This window comes from Malaclemys terrapin, chromosome 11 (genome assembly GCF_027887155.1).
Source record: "Malaclemys terrapin pileata isolate rMalTer1 chromosome 11, rMalTer1.hap1, whole genome shotgun sequence".
In the NCBI taxonomy this organism is placed as follows: domain Eukaryota; kingdom Metazoa; phylum Chordata; order Testudines; family Emydidae; genus Malaclemys; species Malaclemys terrapin.
Genome location: NC_071515.1, coordinates 39,092,707 through 39,113,088, shown reverse-complemented (window position 1 = coordinate 39,113,088; position 20,382 = coordinate 39,092,707). Strand labels below are relative to the sequence as shown.

The following is a 20,382-nucleotide window of genomic DNA, read 5'->3' as shown; positions in this document are numbered from 1 at the left end:
CAGGGGTGGGCAAACTTTTTGGGCCGAGGGCCACGTCTGGGTGGGGAAATTGTATGCAGGGCCGGGGCAGGGGGTTGGGATGTGGGAGGGAGTGCGGTGTGCAGGAAGGGGCTCAGGGCAAGGGACTGGGGCAGAGGAGAGGTGCATGGTGTATGAGGGGGCTCAGGACAGGGGGTTGGGGTGCACAGGGGTGCAGAGTGCAGCAGGGGCTCAGGGCAGGGGGTTGGGGTGCAGGAGGGGTGTGAAGTGCAGGCAGTGGGCTTAGGACAGAGAGTTGCGGGGCAGGGTGCAGGAGGGCTTCGGGCTCCAGGGTGGCAGCGGGGCGCACTGGGGCCACAGTAGACTCCCTGCCTGCCTTCCCTGTCCCCGGCCCTGCACTGCTCCAGGAAGCGCTGCGGCCCCTGGGGGAGGAGGGGGTGAAGGGCTCCGTGTGTGCTGCCCTTGCTGCGCCTCCAGGTACCTCCCCCGAAACCCTCATTGGCTGCGGTTCCCTGTTCCCAGCCAATGGGAGCTGCGGGGGGCAGTGCCTGGAGGCAAGAGCAACGCACAGAGCCCTCTGTCCCCCTGCCTGGGGGCCAGCCGCTTCTGGAGAGCGGCCCGGGGCCTGCAGTGCCGCAGGGGGGCAGTCCCGCGGGCCGGCAGAGCAGACAACTAGCTGTTTACTAGGTTATCCCTTTGGTTAGGGAGAGCAAACATTATAATATAGGTCAATTAGTATCTCTAAAAGGGACTTCTTCTAACAACAACAAGAACCAATCCAGAAGGCAGGGAGGGGATTGCAAATGTAGGCTGAAAGCTCCCATTTGTGAGGATCTACCTTCAAAGTAGTATTTGGAGAAATAAAGGTACAGAGGAGGAAAAAGTGGGAACCCCAACCTGATTGCTCAATAGCATTGATTAGAATAGTAAAAGACTTCAAACTATGCAAAGGGCATTTCATAAGGGATAGTGACAACCTCCTGCTCAGAGAGGCTGAGTCAGGGGAGGGAGAGGTCTGATTTTATAAACAGACTAGCACCTTCAAGGTCAAAACGATCAGACTATTGCTGAGGGGGTGGGGGTGAGGCCATATTAAAAAATAGGACTTTCTGGCTCTAAATGAACACACACCTATAAGACTCATTGTTCAGCTATTTACCTCACAGCACTTGGTTAAACACTTCATTTTCTGTTTACAGCTCAATAACTCCGCATACTTAGCATTACTCTCAGTACTTATGTAATTAGTAGAGTTTACAGGGCAAGTTATAAGTACTCTGTTATGCCTCATTTCTATATTTTAATCATTGAAGGCAGAAACCATCTGGATTTGCTAAGTCAACACATTATTAGACTGCAAAACCTTTAGAGAATCTTAGTTTACTTGTCCCAGTTGAATACTGAAAATACCACAGGCCAGTCTAACAATCATAGAATATCAGGGTTGGAAGGGATCTCAGAAGGTCATCTAGTTCAACCCCCTGCTCAAAGCAGAACCAATCCCCAGACAGATTTTTACCCCAGTTCCCTAAATGGCCCCCTCAAGGATTGAACTCACAACCCTGGGTTTAGCAGGCTAATGCTCAAACCACTGGGCTATCCCTCCCCTACTATTTGCATTCCTGCATCTGCAGTAGAGGCTGCCGATAACACTGCATCAAAGAACATATTCTTACTTGATTTGCAAGCATTTTAATTGCACGTACTATTGGTTCTTCCATATTCATGGAACTTGTATTTTTTAGGGTTTGTTGAAGAAGGAAGAGAGAAATAGGTACAGTAAGAGAGAGAGCGCGAGATTCCACAATCTCCGTTGGAAGCCTATTCCTGAGTTAGCTACCCTTATAGTTAGAATTTTTTTCCTAATATCGAACGTAAATCTTCCCTGCTGCAGATTAAGCCAACTACTTCTTGTTCTACCTGCTGTGGACATAAAGTGATCAATTGTTCTCCATAACAGACAGCTCTTAACATATTTGAAGACTTACCAGGTTCCCTCTCAATCTTCTTTTCTCATGGACATGCCCAGTTTTTTTAGCTTTTCCTCACAGGTTAGATTTTCTTAACCTTTTCTCATTTTTGTTGCTTTGCTCTGGACTCTCCAGTTTGTTCAGCCCTAAAATGTATTGGGCACAGTACTCCAGCTGAGGCCTCACAGTGCCAAGTAGAGTGGGACAATTGCCTTCCATGTCTTACACTCTTGTTAATATACCCCAGAGATATCAGCCTTTTTAGCAAATACATCACATTGTCATATTCAATTTATGATCCACTAAAACCCACAGATGCTTTTCAGCCGTACTACCACCTAGCCAGTTTTCCCCCCCCATTTTATAGTCGTGCATTTGATTTTTCCTTCCTAAGTGAATTACTTTGCACTTGACCTTTATTGAATTTCATTTTGTTTATTTCAGACCAATTCTCCAATTTGTCAAAGTCATTTTGAATTCTAATGCTGTCATCCAAAGTGCTTGCAACTCCTCCCAGCTAGGTGTCATCCACAAATTTCATAAGCACACTCCCTACTCCATTATCAAAGTTACTAATGACAATATTGAATAGTTCCAGACCCAGGACTGACCCTGTGAGACCCCACTAGATATGTCCTCCCAATCTGACAGCAAACCATTGATAGCTATTCTTTGAGTATGGTCTTTCAACCAGTTGTGCACCCACTTTACAGTAATTTCATCTAGACCACATTTCCCTAATTTGCACATGAGAATGTCATGTGGGACTATTCCAAAAGCCTTATTAAAAATCAAGATACACCTCTACCTCGATATAATGCTGTCCTCGGGAGCCAAAAAAAAAAAAAAAAATCTTACTGCGTTATAGGTGAAACTGCGTTATATCGAACTTGCTTTGATCCGCCAGAGTGAGCAGCCCCGCCCCTCCGGAGTGCTGCTTTACCGCTTTATATCCTAATTCGTGTTATACGAATATACCTATCGGGTAGTGTTATAGCGGGGTAGAGGTGTATATACACAAACACACACTTCCAACACATTACTTGCTCTAGATGCCCAAGTCTGACATTCTGTCAGACAGATTCTCCAATTGTGTGCATGCTTGCAAACTGCTCTGTTAAACTCTTGAACCTATTGATATGAAGAATATCTTTTCCTGTGCAAGAAACGTAGACATTTGGTTTCACTGGCTTTTAAGTAAATAGTATCAAGATGGATTTCATTTTTTAATTTCAAGCTTATTGTAGAGCACTTCAAGGTATCATAAAAAGGCTCTATGAAAATGTAAGTAGTTACCCTTAACTTAAAAATACATACATTACACTTATGTTTGATTTTTTTTTAAACATTGTTAAAAGAAAGCAACATCTACTGTTATTATAAATGAATAGGGTGGCAAAAATCAGTATGTTTGCATGGTGCATTTGAAAGCACTTTGTATCTAGTCAGCTTCACTGTTTCTTCTGTACAGTCTGTCACTTTTTCCTGTTTGTGTGGGTCTTTCATACAAAAGCAAGGGAGAGAAAAACATTTAAAAAATAGGAAAATATGGTTATAAAAATTAAAAAAATAATATGGAAATTCACAGGTAGCTTTCGATTAATTTTTAAAACTGACCAGAACTCATGCTGAAGGGGTCCTTTTAAGTAATTGCTATTGTAAAGTGCAGACGTGCCAAAAAAAAAATTTCAGCTGTAAGTGTATGGTTTTTAAATTGTGCTCTTTACCTTTTAAGTGCTATTTAAATGGCCACAGTTTTTCCTGTTGTGTTGTTAAAATTATTACAGGTCATTATAAGTAAACACACACACACACACACACAATTATGTGTACAATCCAGTTTTCCAGGTATGTTTGGGCTGTGATACATAGTAAATAGTTTTGTAAGTGAATAAATGCACATTAGCAAACAAGCAACAAAAACTACAAAAAGCCTGCCTACCAAAAGTGGAGGAGAAGGAGTGGGCTATGTTTTTATATTGTTGAAATTTAAAAACAGGGATGCAATAACAAAAAAATAAACAGAATAAAAGTTGTATTCTTGAAAGAAATCATTTTGGGTTTTTTTTAGATCCTACTAGAAAAGAGAAGAGATTTCTTGTTACACTTGATGCTGAAGGCACAGAAAAAGTCCCAAGAAGCTCAGATTTGAAATATATGGTCACTCAGTACCATGAGCCATGCAAAATCTGATGTATGTACAAAGTGACATTTCCCCTACAGAACATATGACAATGCATGCTTGATGATCACATATTAGAACTGAGTCCAAAAGATGCAACTTTCCTCCATCACTTGCTAAGAAATCAAGATGCCAGCATGCAAACAAGTAGATACACCTCTACCCCGATATAACATGAATTCGGATACAACACGGTAAAGCAGTGCTCCGGGGGGGGGGGGGGGGGGGACTGCGTGCTCTGGCAGATCAAAGCAAGTTCGATATAACGCGGTTTCACCTATAATACGGTAAGATTTTTTGGCTCCCGAGAACAGCATTATATTGGGGGTAGAGGTGTAGTTAAATTCTGATTTGAGCAGATTTAAATCTTCTTGAACAAACTCCACAATAGATGGAAACATACACATTAGATCAGGGGTCGGCAACCTTTCAGAAGTGGTGTGCCGAGTCTTCATTTATTCACTCTAATTTAAGGTTTCGCGTGCCAGTAATACATTTTAACGTTTTTAGAAGGTCTCTTTCTATAAGTCTTATTATAACAGAACTTAACCCTATTGTCCCTCTGCAAATTTGTGTACACAAAGTCAATCCCTTACCTCTCTCTAAAGTGCAAAGTTTCAAAAAGTTCAATGAATAGAAGATTGCTGGGGGCAGAATAGATCTGGACAAGGAGAAGAAGTCTGGAGATAAATGTGAGAAAGGAGGGACAAGCAGTAGAAACAAAAGTGAAACTGTTTGAGCAGCATATTCCAGAAGGCTTGAGGTCTTTCTGAGTGTAGCCTTCATTGATTTGAGATCTACCATACCATTCTCTCACTAGAAGGGAAAACCTATAATGGCAGCAGGCTGTAAAAGAGACCCAGCTTGGGAATATTTTAATGAAGTTCCTCTACCTGTGGGTAAGACAGGCATGCGTGCAAAATGCAAACAGTGCAACAAAGAAATGCAGGGCCTAGTTGCCTGAATGAAACAACATCATGAGAAGTGTTCCTTCTCAGGAGGAAACTGCGTTGAAGATGATGAAAGGAACATATCTGAACATGCAATATCTTCAGGTTGGTAAATTTTTTTATTTCATACTTCTTTCTTAAGGACTGCCTGTCTTCCTTCTCGACTATTCTTGAATTCTCATGTTTGAGCAAAAAATATAGTTGTTACTCCATGGTACTATCATTTTAGATGCAGGTGTGATAAAAAATAAATAGCTGAAATAGGCAGATTTTCCTTTTATAATTTCACCTTTAAAGTAGTGCTGAGTGTCAGTGAATGCAATGAGACATACTAAATGAGCAGTATGGTGATAATTAAATAACTGCATTGACTTATTTTGTTTAGGAGAATCTATCCTCAGCATACAGGATACTGAAGACTATCCACCTTCAAGATCACCATCATTTTCTATAGTTTCACAGTTCTCTGCAAATGGTAGTGTTTCAGTCACATCATGTATGTCACATAGCCACAGTATATCACCTGTAGCAAAAAGAAAAAAAAAAAAAATCTCCATCATCCAGAAACAATTATACATAAGCTTGTGATAAGAACCAGCAGACTACAAAACGAGGTAATTGATGAAAAAATTGCCTGTTTTTTTATGAAACAAACTCTCCTTTCCATATGATTGAGATCCCACACTTCATTAACATGGTTCAGTCATCAAGACCAGGATACAGTCCACCCAACAGAGCAGATGTCGCAGGCAAATTGCTGGATAAAGTGTATGAAAGAGAAATTGAGCAGTGTGCAAAAGGTCTTGAGAGTGAAATTGTTAACCTGAGCCTTGATGGGTGGAGCAACGTCCACAATGATCCTGCTGTATGTGCTTGTGTGACAACAGAAGAAGGGAATGTCTTCAGAAACAATTGGTACATCGGGAAATGCACACACAACAGAACTCTTACAAGAATTAGCAGTAAAAGCTATAACGAACTGTGAAAAAAATTCAAATGTCTAGTACGCAGCTTGGTCACAGACAATGCTGCAAATGTATCCAAGATGAGAAGAAATTTAGAAGAGAGTCCCAAGCTAATACCGTACTGTTGCAGTGCTCATTTGATGCACTTCCTAGCCAAAAACTTCAGTGTTCCAGAAATAAAGGCTAATGTTGTTGAAATTGCAAAATATTTCCATAACAACCACTTTGCAGCAGCTGCTCTGAAAAAAGTGGGAGGAACCAAACTAACTCTCCCACAAGACGTGCGATGGAACTCAGTAATGGACTGTTTTGAGCACTATATCAAGAACTGGCCCAATCTGATGACAGTTTGTGAACAAAATCATGAAAAAATAGATGGCACTGTCACAGCCAAAGTTCTCAACATTGGGCTTAAGAGAAATGTTGAACACATGCTGAGTACCCTGAAACCTATTTCTGTAGCCTTGAAGCAGGCTTGTAGCAGGAAAATAGCTGTTTTATTGCGGATACTGTTGAAATCCAGAAGGAACTGAGTGAGATCTTAAAAAGAGAAACATGCAATGACTGAGTTAAATTACAAGCATTAAAAAAAACAAATGGGACAAGCATCATCTCCAGCTCATTTTCTTGCAAATATTCTCAATACTCATGTACCAGGGTCAAACCTTAACTGCTGAAGAGGAGGCGCTGGCTAGGACATGGACATCCAGCAATCATCCCTCCATAATGCCAACTATAATAAACTTCAGAGTTAAGGGTGAATCAGTCAAGAAATATATGTTTGCTGATAATGTTTTAAAGAAAGTCACACCAGTGAACTGGTGGAAGTCACTTAAGTACTTGGATTCAGAGACTGTTGAAGTGATAATCTCACTTTTAACAGCAGTAGCTTCTTCTGCTGGTGTAGAAAGAATAGTTTCTTCCTTTGGACTAATTCATTCCAAATTAAGAAATTGTTTGGGACCTGAAAAAGCAGGAAAGCTTGTTTTTCTTTTCCAGATTATGAACAAACAGGAAAATGAAGGTGAAGACGACTGAGTTAGCTGCAGAAGCCAATATTCTAAGTTTCTCATGTTGACCTGGCTGACATAGCCGATTTAATTTTTGTTTTTTTATAAAAAATATTTCATTTAACTATTTTAGTGAAAAACAAACAAAAACAAACCTGATTTTAAAAAACTTGAATGTTTAACTAAATTCAAAAATCCATATGCTTGTTTTGTTAAAATATCATATGCTTGCTGTTGAAAAAAAAAATCCAGAATACATAATGTTGATGTTTTAGTTAAATAAAACAATTTAAATGCCTGTCTGGTGATGTTCTCCTTCGAACACAGCATGGCAAGAAATCCTCCCAATATTAATGATTAACCTGTTGAACTGGAGATAGTTCACCTCTCAATGACTTCATAAATATCTGATTCAATTACCTTTGGTAAATGAAATAACCAAGCAATCATTCATTTTCTGATATAACTGTAAAACTAATCTGAAAAGTTTTCAAAATAAATCACTTTAAAAATGTACAGTGTGTACCTTCTAAAAATGAAACCTACATCTATCTCTGAGTTGTGAAGAATATGTATTAAGGTTATAACAACCAACAAGAATGCATTATGTAGAAATCCATGATTAAATCGAGTCTTCCTGACTAGTGATCTAAATCAATTTGATTTAAATCACTTTGATTTAAATCAAATCCACCCTGATTCCCAGAGCCATCCAGTCAACACATCCGAAGTCGTAAGAATGTCTGTACAAGTAAACGTATGTTTGTTCGTTGACAACTGTTTTATACAACCTAAGATTTCAGTTCAGCAGAATGTAAAACAGCTCTAATTTAGAAGCACAAGACTGTATAATCACAGCATATAGTAAATGCCTAGGACAAGGAAAAATAATGTTTAACACAGAAGTTAACAAAAACAAGAAAGCATAAGTAGTTTCTTACCTATAGGATATCCCAGTGCAAAGTCATTGCTTTGTGTAGCAAAAATAGGGAACAGTCCTGCTTTGCTAAATCGACTTTCAGGACTGGCTACCAATAATGTTAAAATACAGACTAAGAAAAATACAGAAGCTTTGGCAACCAGGATGCTGCAAAGGAAGGACCAGTTCACATTGGAAAAATTAAGTACCACCATGTTTTTGAATAGTAAAGCTGGAAGTGCAAAACAGGAGACAAAATTTCCCAGTCCTTTGGCCTGACTTGATGTGATGATGTTGGCTCTTCCGGCTATATATCCACATAGGATGATGCCAAAGCATTGTAGCAGGGCTGGGAAAAGCCTGCTTATTGACATGGAAGGAGAACGGCTGGTAACATTGAATTGGTAGTCCAAATGGCTGGGCAGGGAATGCGACATATTGGCTGAAGAGGAGAGGTTCTTTGTGGTAAAGTCTGAGAAAGTATCCATCTTCTCTCACTGCTCGTTTTAAATATGGAGTATGCGATGTTCTGATCTGTAAAAATAAAAGAGAACGGAACAGTGTTATTCAACTTCTGAGTGGGCGTGTGTCTCACTGATTATTTTAAAATGCTTTTCCAAATCCCTCCCACAAGTACTTCTATCTGTCACCCTGCCAGATAATGGCAGCTACTGAGAGAGAGAGAAACAAAACTGATAAAATAGAAAACTGTAAAATCATGTGGGTGGATCCCAAATACATTCTTCCCTCCTTAGCTATTTCTCTCTTCTGCTGGTAGTGGCAAGTACACACAACTCACCAATAGCACAGCTGTACAATTAGTACAAATATTAAAATCCACTTCGGTTTCAACTTTAATTCTCGTATATATGTCAAGTGAAACATTAAAGCTAAATGTAACTCATGAGCTGAAACAATGAAAATCTGTTGGCATGGAAAGGGATGTGACTTGAGGATTTTCTGCTGTAGTCTGTGGAATCTAAAATTTATTTAAAATAAATAAAGGCACTTTCAGCTCTTTTGGTTTAAAGAAAAATAAATCACTAAACTATCACAAAGTAAAGCTAAGGCATTTGTCTTGTTGGGCCAGGTCTGAAAACTAGTTTCACCTAACATGGCCATATCAGCCAGCGTACACAACATTTTTTTAAAACAAACTTTTAAATAAATTATGTTCCATGTACACCAACTGGCAGCACCATTTTAGCTGAAATGATATTTAAGAGCTTTCTTTAAGAAACTGTTTCCTAACATCATGAAAAGTGAATGTGAGCAGGGCCAGAAAGATGGAAGTTCCATATATGCCAGGGGTCGGCAACCTTTCAGAAGTGGTGTGCCGAGTCTTCATTTATTCACTCTAATTTAAGGTTTCGCGTGCCAGTAATACATTTTAATGTTTTTAGAAGGTCTCTTTCTATAAGTCTATAATATATAACTAAACTATTGTTGTATGTAAAGTAAATAAGGTTTTTAAAATGTTTAAGAAGCTTCATTTAAAATTAAATGAACTCTCTGTTCGTTGCTGGAGGCACTGGAACCACTGAAAATCAGCTCACATGCCGCCTTTGGCACGTGTGCTATAGGTTGCCTACCTCTGATATATACTAAAACTCTAATCAAGACAGGAGAGGCTGTTACAACACCATTAGAAGCTATAGAGTAAAAAGAAGCTCACTGTTACAATCCACTCAATTAGGTCTTATATATGATACAACTTGTAATGAGGCTAGGGGAGAAAGGTGCCGTATTTGGGTCTGTCACAGGTGGGACTGTTCAGTAGCAACCCAGTTTGGGGCCAAGTGTGGTACTGCATGTGCCCCCTGGCTTAGTCCACAAGTTTTGGCTGCCTGCTTGCAGGAGGGTAGTCTGTGCCATAAGCTTGACTTCAGTATCTAAACAGTTAAATAAAAATAAACTCAGAATCTGGCTGTCGGCATCTTTAAATAAATGAACCTCAAAGACAAGCACTTAGTTGCAATGCTTGAAAGCAAGACCCTGAGGTTCTGGGCTAGCAGAGCCCCTTGTCTGTCCCAGTCTCATCCAGAAATGCTGCCCTGAGAAAAAAGGGGCAAGTCTTTTTAACTGGCCTGCTGGCTCCTGATTGGTCAAAGTCTTCTCCTAGCCATTCTAGGCCTCTGGAGGACTGTGTCTTGTTAGTAGCCTGGTCTGGGCATTGAACAGGGGATGTCAGGGCTCCAATGCCTCCAGCAACGAACAGAGAAAGACTGACAATGAAGTTGTAATGTAGATGGGGGAGGGAGTCTGCTTAAAAAAAAAACTGAGCTTTCCCCAGACATGATATCCTCCTGTCAAATCTGAAATCTAAACTATTTCGAATGAGGAGTTACAAGCAGTTTCAGATTCCACACCTGCTCCCAAGTTCCTCGGTCAATTTTTATTGTTATACAACCATATTTATATAAAAGATTCTCCTCCACCCATCTCTGATGATGCTGTATAAGACGCCAATCCAAATGGGCAAATGACTGACTCTGCTGAGGAAACAGTTTAACTGACTCAACACAGAGTGCTGTCAAATGCAGAGTGAACAATCTGATTCAGTCTAATCTTATTTGGTTACACCGTTGCTTCTGAATGGTGGGTAGTAATATTTTCAGACAAAATTGTGATTTTTAAGTTGCTGTGCTTCTTTCATGAGATGTCAAATGCCCCCTCTGTGAACCATCTGATTGCTGACTACATGACCAGAAAAACATGTGGGTGTATATACCCATCACACACCTTGATGTTCTGTTCATTTGAAAGAACAAATGATATCATTTGATAAGAAGAATGCAAGTTCTGAATGTAAAAGAGGGAAAATATTCTTTCAGTTATTCAGATAGTTAAAATGTTTTCTACAATCTTAAAAAAATTGTCTGTGGCTTTTAATTTCTATCGAGTGCTGGGCCTCCTGTCCAAGAGCAGGGAAAGCACAGTTCAGTTTAATATATTAACACATATTTTGGAGTGAGCTGCTTTCTCTCGTACATTTATGGTATTAAAATTTAACAGTAGCACCAAGCAGACTAGAAAATAAGGAAGTAGCTTCCTCCCTTTTCCCACTGGCTCTATTCTCTGCCTGACCTCTGGGACATTTTGGAGTGGACGGGGCATCTTACCAACTTGCTAATTTAAAAATACAGAAAGAAAGCTTTCTGTATTTCACCACCACTGCCTAATGATACTCAATAAGATGCTACAATAGAGGAGAATTCCTATTCTAATCAAGAATAAATTCCAGTGGCCACAGAAGAAATCATGTCCACTGCTACCGCACCAAAAAAACAAACAAACAAAGGATCAGATCACCATTCTAAGCCAATTATCCTTTCTAACCAACCAGACTTTCTGCATCATTCACCTGGTTAAGAACTCAAGACAAAGAGTTATTTTTATGCTGAGAGGTGATGGTGGCTGCAGGGATCACAGATCTGTTAAGTACCTAAGAAGGAACCATTACAAAAAGGGAACTTTGTTTAGTACTAATAAACAATGGAAACCACCACTCAAGGGATAGACCAGCATGGTAAGCCTGGGCCACACTGGCCAAGGGGTTTCCCTGAAGAGTAATAATCACAGAGGCTAGCCAGGAACTGGGGCAGGGTAGCTGTGTGTAAGAGACAGACAGAAGGGAAGCACCAGAGCAGAGACCAAAGTAGCCAACATAGCCTGAGCAAACCCTGGGACCATGGCCCTGGGGAGAAAAAAAAAACTAGAGAGGGAACATTTTGTGCTGAGTGGTGATCGAAAGGGGCTTGGAACTACGAGCAAAGAAACTCTCTCTTGTTGTTTGATTCCTCCTGTGTTCAAAGAAACAGGACTTTGTACATTCTTGAGAAGTAAAAAGGTTTGCATAAAAGACATGCCTGGCTCCATCATCAATTTCTCCTTCCAACTGAAATCACCCGTAGGACTCTGAATTTTGTCTAAGGGCACGGGTAAAAGAGGGTAATATTCTCCCACCCTCCCCCAGAAGAACCACAGCAGAAGCATTAGAATTGACACAACACAGGCATTCTTTACCTTAGATAGACAACACAGTGGTAAAGATACCAATTGCTGGTCTACACTAGCATTCCCCGTTACAAGCAGTGGTGATGCTGCACTGATGCTGGATTAAGAGTTGGAGAATTTAAGAAAAATGCTAATGTAAACAAGAGATTCTGCTTTTTTTCCTGTGCCCCATTTCAGACTGGGATGGACACAACCTTTCTAATTTCTTCAGTTGCTATGGAAGCACTGCCAACAGAAAGTCACGAATTTGTTACATACTTTTTAAAACAAAAAACACAGTTAACAGTTTGTTTCTCCCCTGGTTATAATGACAAGCTTCACGCCTTAATTACTTTGTGGCAAGTGTGACATATGCACTAGTATCAACAGTGGTAGGAACTCTTCTCCAACTTCTTTTTAAAGACACCATAATAGAGGCTCAACTTAAATGTATACCCCAATTTAAAACACATAGTAAGAGAACCAAAAGAGCCACCGTGGTTAAACAACAAAGTAAAAGAAGCAGTGAGAAACAAAAAGGCATCCTAAGCATAAACTCTGGCAAATTAAGTGTAAAAATATAATTAGAAAGACCAAAAAATAATTTGAAGGACAGTTAGCCAAAGACTCCAAAAGTAATAGCAAAAAAACTTTAAATACATCAGAAGCAGAAAGCCTGATAAACAACCAGTGGGGCCACTGGACTATCAAAATGCTAAAGGAGCACTCAAAGACAATAAGGCCATTGCAGAGAAACTAAATAAATTCTTTGCATCGGTCTTCACTGTTGAGGATGTGAGGGAGATTCCCAAACCTGAGCCATTCTTTTTGGGTGACAGATCTGAGGAACTGTCCCAAATTGAGGTGTCCTTACAGGAGGTTTTGGAACACCTGGAGCCTTATTACTGATAAACTAAACAGTAATAAGGCTCCAGGACCTGATGGTTATTCACCCAAGAGTTCTGAAGGAACTCAAATGTGAAATTGCAGGACTACTAACTGTCATCTGTAACCTATCATTTAAATCAGCTTCTGTACCAAATGACTAGAGGATAGCTAATGTGACACCAATTTTTAAAAAGCGCTCCAGAGGTGACCCTGGCAACTACAGGCCAGTAAGCCTCACTTCAGTACCGGGCAAATTGGTTGAAACTATCATAAAAGTCAAAATTGTCAAGCACATAGATGAACATAATTTGTTGGAAATAGTCAAAATGTTTTTTGTAAAGGGAAATCATACCTCACCAATCTACTAGAATTCTTTGAGGGGGTCAACAAGCATACAGACAAAGGAGATCTAGTGGATATAGTGTATTTAGATTTTCAGAAAGCCTTTGACAAGGTCCCTCACCAACGGCTCTTAAGCAAAATAAGAAGTCATGGGATAAGAGGGAAGGTTCACTCATGGATTGGTAACTGGTTAAAAGATAGGAAACAAAGAGTAGGAATAAATGGTCAGTTTTCAGAATGGAGAGAGGTAAATAGTGGTGTCCCCCAGGAATCTGTACTGGGACCAGTCCTATTTAACATATTCATAAACGATCTGGAAAAGGGGTGAGGTGGCAAAATTTGCAGATGATACAAAACTACTCAAGATAGTTAAGCCCCAGGCAGACTGTGAAGAGCTACAAAAGGATCTCACAAAACTGGGTGATTGGGCAACAAAATGGCAGATGAAATTTAATGTTGATAAACGCAAAGTAATGCACATTGGAAAACATAATCCTAACTATACATATACAATGATGGGGTCTAAATTAGCTGTTACCACTCAAGAAAGAGATCTTGGAGTCATTGTGTATTAGTTCTCTGAAATCATCCACTCAATGTGCAGCGGCAGTCAAAAAAGCGAACAGAATGTTGGGAATCATCAAGAAGGGGATATATAATAAGACAGAAAATATCATATATATAAATCCATGGTATACCCACACCTTGAATACTGAGTGCAGACGTGGTTGCCCCATCTCAAAAAAGATATATTGGAATTGGAAAAGGTTCCGAAAAAGGCAACAAAAATCATTAGGGGTATAGAACTGCTTCCATATGAGGAGAAATTAATGAGACTGGGACTTTTCAGCTTGGAAAAGAGGCGACTAAGGGGGGATATGATAGCGGTCTATAAAATCATGAGTGGTATAGAGAAAGTAAATAAGGAATTGTTATTTACTCCTTCTCATAATACAAGAAAAAGGGGCCACCAAATGAAATTAACAGGTTTAAAATAAACACAAGACAGTATTTTTTCACGCAACACACTGTCAACCTCGAACTCCTTGCCAGAGGGTGCTGTGAAGGCCAATACTATAACAGGGTTCAAAAGGGAGCTAGACAGATTCATGGAAGATAGGTTCATAAATGTCTATTAGCCAGGAATGGTGTCCCTAGCCTCTGTTTGCCAGAAGCTGGGATTGGGTGACAGGGCATGGATCACTTGATGATAACCTGTCTGTTCATTCCCTTTGGGGCACCTGCCATTGGCCACTGACAGAGGACAGGATACTGGGCTTGATGGACCTTTGGTCTGACCCAGTATGGTCATTCTTATGTTCTTAATGGCACATTAAAAACTTCAAAGCTTTGTTTTGATCATTTAATAAGCTGATTTTTAAAGAAAATTTTATAATTCAATTGGGTTAGGGAAACATTACACATTAATCCAGAGTACCAATGTATACTAGTGTTCTTAGAGTGAGCTTCTTCCCTGCCCACAGTTGTTATATTTTATATTGTACATGCATTTAGAATGCAAGTTCTTTGGGACACAGACTCAATATTTGACATCCTTACCCACCTTGCAGCATTGTGTACATTTACCACACTTGATCAACTGGGATGAAAATGGCCTATTTTTAAGGCAACCAGTCCATCCTTATCCCATACAGTACATTTTCCAATGTTGTGTCCACTCTACTCTGTAAATCTCCCAAGCAACATGAATTCAGCACTTCTCTTGAGAGAATGCAACACACTTCACTATCAGTTAGTTTTTCCAGATGATCTAACTAAATTTCACCCCATTACGCCAAGTTATGCCCTTGTAATGGGGTCTACAAACCCCATATTGAGCACAGACAGAGGGGGGAGAAGAACCTTTTCATCTTGATCACACTCCCACACAGCTGCCAGAGCTGCCAATCATGAAGACAGATGCCCACAGCTGCAACTAATAGAGGAAACAAGGCCTGAGAGTAGCGTAGACAGATGGAAGAGGAGGCAAAAAGGTATGGGACAGCAAAGGGCAGACACCAGGCTGCTTTCAGGAAAGTAATCAAGAGAGTGAAGCAGACTGTAAGCCCTCAAACTGAAGGACTGATAGCCTTAATTAGAGGTGAAGGTCCAGGAACTCATCTGATTGAAGACAAGCTAAGGAGAATCAACCAGGAGAAACTGGGGCCCCTTAAAAGACCACACCAAGAGACTGACACAGGCTTCCATGTACTAACTTTCTGAATTCCTCTTTCTCCCTGGTGTATTCACCTTTCAAGTATTTGGATGGAGGATATGTCTCCTCCTCAGTTTAACTGATGTTTAGCTCAGCCATACACATTTAGCTCTTAAACTTTCTTCCAGCCCACAGGTTAATTTTTCTTGCTCACTCAAAGCTTCCAGTATCGTTCTGATGATAAGGCACCCAGAACTGAACACAATATCTCAGGTATGGTTGCACCAGACCCACACAGAAATTATTATCTCCCTGATCCATAGCACAGCTACTTGCAGCCCACAGTTACATTGGCTTTTTCACTGCCATATCACACTGCAAACTCAGGTCTAATTTACTGCTCATTCTCACCCCTAAGGCTCCTTCAGCATTGCTGCTTCCCAGGTTTTCCCTTCCAATGAACATTTCTATTTGACTATTTCCCACTAATTTATTAGTGGAGAGCACTTTTCCAAGCTAGTTTTTTAGGTCCCTTTTGCACAGTTTAAACTGCAGCATAGAATCAGCGCAATGATAAACTCTCAGCCCTTCCCTCTGCACTCAAACAGCCCCAAGCAGGATACAATTGCATAACCACACCTGAGAAAGGTGAATATTTTGGCCTCTGCAGGTAGTAGCCCCTAAATGAACATGAGGCAGAGTTATAGAGGCCAGGCTCTCAGCAGCACTCAAAACTTAGCCTGCTTCCTGGCCTACTCTGGGGCCTTCCTAGCAATAACCTCAGTGTCTGGCTCCTTCACCCAAAGGCTTTGCTCTGATCCACAGCAGCACCCTGTGTCCCGTGCCCTCCTATATAAGACCGCATCTACACTAGAAAGCTTTCAACGGTAAAGTAATAGTTTAGGGGTATGATTTCCCCTCACCCCCCCCCCCAAATACTTCTACGCCAACAAAACCCTAATGTAGATGTAGTTATACCAGCATAAATGTGCTCTCGCTGGTGTAGCTTATTTTGCTCAGGGAATTGGTATAAACTATACTGTCGCCAGTATAAGCTGTGTCTACAGCTGGGGTGGGGGATGGAGGTAGAGGGGTGCCGGTATACTTATACCAGCAAACCTTTTCTAGTGTAGACCTGACCTAATATTATATGGCCTTCTAGTGACACAGATCTGACCGCCTCACAATCTTGAATATATTTATCCTCACAACACCCTTGTGAGGTAGGGAAATACTATTATCTCCATTTTACAGATCAGGAACTGAGGCCAGGTCTACACTTGTAAAGACTTGCTGGTATAGCTATATAGCAACAAGGGAGTACTGTGCTGGAAAAGCACTCCTACCATGGACCCAGCTTATACCAGCAAAACTGTGGTTTTGCTCATGTAGCTTAGTCTAGCACCTCCCTCCCCACTATACCCACTCAAATGAAATAAACTATCTGTGCAAAAGCAGTTTTACCAGTATAAGTGCAGCTACCCTTTGAGCTTGTCCTAGCACAGCTGTAAGTCACAAATCAAGCCCAACTGGCATAGCTACACCATCTGAAGTTTGTAGTGTAGACCTGGCCTCTCACTATTTTCCCTTATTCCAGAGAAGGGTGAGGGAGAAGTTAGTCACAGATGCATCTATTTTGGGGGGACTGCTGACTAATTCACGACTCTGAGACAGTGCTGCCTAGGCTGCCATTTGTGCTAAGGACAGCTGCATTGTAGCCACTGGTCACAAAGAGGGATTGCTCAACAACAAGAGGAAGTCTGGTCTAGAAGTGGACTAAAAAGCAGCAGAGTATAAGGACCTATTGCATTCTATAACCCCAGCTCTAACACTAACTTAGTATCCTATCTGTAAAACTGAGACAATAATACTTACTTAGCTACCGGATGGGTATATTGATAAATATTTGTAAAGCACTAAAACTTACCAAAACACAAACCAAACTCTCCAGTTGCTAGGAGTCAGAGCAACTCCCAGATCCTTTGATCACAGTACTGTTTCTTGAACACTCTTCTAAATACTGGTAACTATGCCTAAACCCTAACACAAGCAGCTGGGTTCCACCTCTTGTGCATGAAGATCCCCTTCACTCTTCCCTCCACTTTTAAATAGAAATGCCCAAAAATTCTTCTTACTGACCCTCCCCAAAATTCTCAGAGGGACTCTCTACCAGAAACATGCTGATTTTGTTGCAGAGATTCTGTAAATTGTTAATGGATCCTGAGATCACTCTCACAAAGCAGATCACCTCATTTACAACATGATGCAATATAATGATGTCCTGATGGGGATGACCACATTTTAGTTCTGTTGGACAAACTCCTTTAAATGGAAACTTTGAAAGAAGGGGCAAGATCTACCATGAAAGCGTTCTGCATCTCAGGTGCTCACATTAGAGGAAGAACATACTGAATGGGTTCGTCCACTTTTAAAATTGGCTAGAGTAATAAAATCACCAAAAAGAGGAAGTTAATTGCATCACCTTAGTGCTTTAAATTAAAAGATACTGCAGTGGTGAGAAATGATTGGTACAGATCCCACTCCTGTAAATTGCCATTCTGTCTTCTAGCCTGGGGAGAATAAATGAAGAGCAATAGTGTAACCTTGGGCAAATCACTGAAAAGGGACACCATTAGTCTGAAATCTAGTCAATTCCAAAAGTAGTTTCAGGTACCAAACCTTCTTCTTTGTCCCCCTCATTGTTAGGGTTTTAAAATATTTCCTATTTTTAATTTTTTCCCCATACTGTTGCTGTGTGAAAGTGCCTAGATTCCACAGAAACAACAACTAAGAAAACTGACTACACAAAAGAAGCAATGAAATGAAGGCCCAGGTCTACATACAAAATAGCACTGATAGAACTAAAAGGTGTGGCTTCCAACTAAGTAAGTTAAATGGGTGTAAATTCTGTGTGTAGAAAAGCCCTAACAATATGCAGAAGTCAATTGCACAAAGTAAACAAGAAAAGAAAAATATTTCCCCTACTCTCTTTTAGTTATAGTAATTTTATGTTTTATTTGTAGATGTGATCTTTGATGCTACAACAATCAGTGAAACATTTTATGCATAGAAGTGTGATTTTTAGATTCAGCATCCCTTTAAAACAAAACAAAAAAACCTTCAGTGCCTCACTTTTCCCATTTGTAAAATCAGCTGAGACATGATCACTCACTTTTATTAAATTCTTTTAAACATACAGTGAAAAGCAAAGCCTTATTATTAGTACTTCATATTTATTTTCTCTGAGTGCCTACTATGCTCCTTCTGTGTTTGAGTAACCACATTCATGATTGGGAAATGTCTGTATCTGAGAAGTACAAAACTAATTGCACTGTGTTGCATGACAACAGAAGACTTGAGGAAAAAGCTGGAAGATGAAAAGGAAAAGGAAGGCTAGATGGATTTCCTAATTGTTTAGTTTGGTGGTGTGTTTAAACTAAAACTACTTTAATATATTATAACAGATATACACAGCAGATACTTCACTTTGTCTAGTTTGACATGTGTGAAAATAATTAATGCAAAAAAATAAACAAGTCAATGCTAAGACCGATGAAACACCGATTCGGCCAATCAGCCAGTAGCAAACTGTACCAGAGGTGTTTAGAAACACACTGAAAACACTGGTATGCATCCGAAGAAGTGGGCTGTAGTCCACGAAAGCTTATGCTCTAATAAATTTGTTAGTCTCTAAGGTGCCACAAGTACTCCTGTTCTTTTTACTGAAAACACTGTAACCAACACTAGTTTTGGAAGGAGATTATGTTTACCAGTAAATAGGATGTGTTGTATAATCTCCCTCTCTTTCACACACACACACAGCTGCAAAGCGCTTACTGCAGCCACAATTGTTAGGTGTTGCAGAAGTTAGGCAGCTAAAAATAACCACCAATTCTCCTTCCCGTGGGCAGGCGGAGCGCCTCTGAGGAGACAGCCCGGGCATCTGCCCAGAAGATCCCGCTGTAAACCAGCGATGACAGACGAAACACCCACACCGCGTCCAGCGCAGCCTTACGTAAGGCACACCACCCCGGCGCAGGGACCGGCTGACATCCCCCCGGCACACGCCTCACCGCCCCAATTACATACTGAATTCAGGAGATCTCCCCGCGACGGTCACATGCCGGTGCTGGGGCCCCCTCAGTGCCCGGCTACCGGCCGCTCCCCCGGGCCTTCTCTGCTCTCCGAGGTGCCCTTCGCTGCCTCTGCCTAGTGCAGGACTTGGCCGCCGCAGGCTGGGGCCGGTCTCCAGCTCAGCCCCATGGAGCGCGAGGCGAGGCGAGGCGCAGCGCTGCCGCCCCGGGTCCCTCGGCAGCTCCCACGCGCGCCAGGCCCGGCCTCACAGAGGAGGCGCCCGAGTCTAAGTGCCCGCCCTGCGTAGGGTGCAGCCAGGCGCTCGCCCCAGCCGCGGGAGGGGGAGCAGGGCGCGCATCGCCGCCCGTCCGCACCGCTGCTGAGCCGGGAGCGTGGAGGGAGCCGGCCTTCAAGATGGCGGCGCTCGGTGGGCTAGTGCCCACGGGACCCAAGCCCCAAGCTGGATGCAGCCGCTGGACCCCGCCCTCTCTTTCTGAGGGAGCGGCTCATAGGGGTGGAGAGCACAGCTCCTTAGCGGGGGGCACAGAGCTGCCTCCAGCTCCTCTCTCAGATGGGGGTGTGTGTCACAGACTCACCCCCCCCCCCAGTTCCATGGGGGTGTGGGTCTATCTCCCCAGTATGCCTGCTGGAGGGAGGGGTTACAGACTTATCCCCCTCTCTCCTTATGAAGGGGCTGCAGAGCTGTCCCCTCCTATCCTTACTAATGGAGGGCTATGGATGTGTCCCCAAGTTTCCTCAATCGGGGGGGTTATAGGTTTATCATGCACCCCAACTTCTCTTGGGGAGGGAAAGGGAGGCCTGACCTTATCCCTGCATTTCCTTACACGGGGAGAATGGGAACTATAGATCTGATCCCAAGTCTTGTCCCTGACAGGTGATGACAGACCCACCCCTTCCAAAATCCTATCTCTAGGAAGGGGAAAGGTGGTTA

General features: G+C 41.6%; 1 protein-coding gene across 3 annotated transcripts in view; it reads right to left on the bottom strand.

Annotated features, from left to right (window-relative positions):
- GPR155 (G protein-coupled receptor 155) overlaps nt 1–19,845 on the bottom strand; it is a 52,530-nt gene extending 32,685 nt beyond the window's left edge. For 2 of the 3 annotated variants that reach the window (XM_054044112.1, XM_054044114.1), the window contains exons 1-2: nt 19,446–19,845; nt 7,998–8,509 (exon numbers count right to left, since the gene is read on the bottom strand). In XM_054044112.1, the coding sequence (XP_053900087.1) occupies nt 7,998–8,463 (466 nt within the window). In that variant the 5' untranslated portion in view covers nt 8,464–8,509; nt 19,446–19,845. Of the gene's footprint in view, nt 1–7,997; nt 8,510–17,838; nt 17,927–19,445 lie in introns of all 3 variants that reach the window. The other variant, XM_054044113.1, reaches the window with a different exon arrangement.
- Between the last annotated feature and the right edge of the window lie 537 nt (nt 19,846–20,382).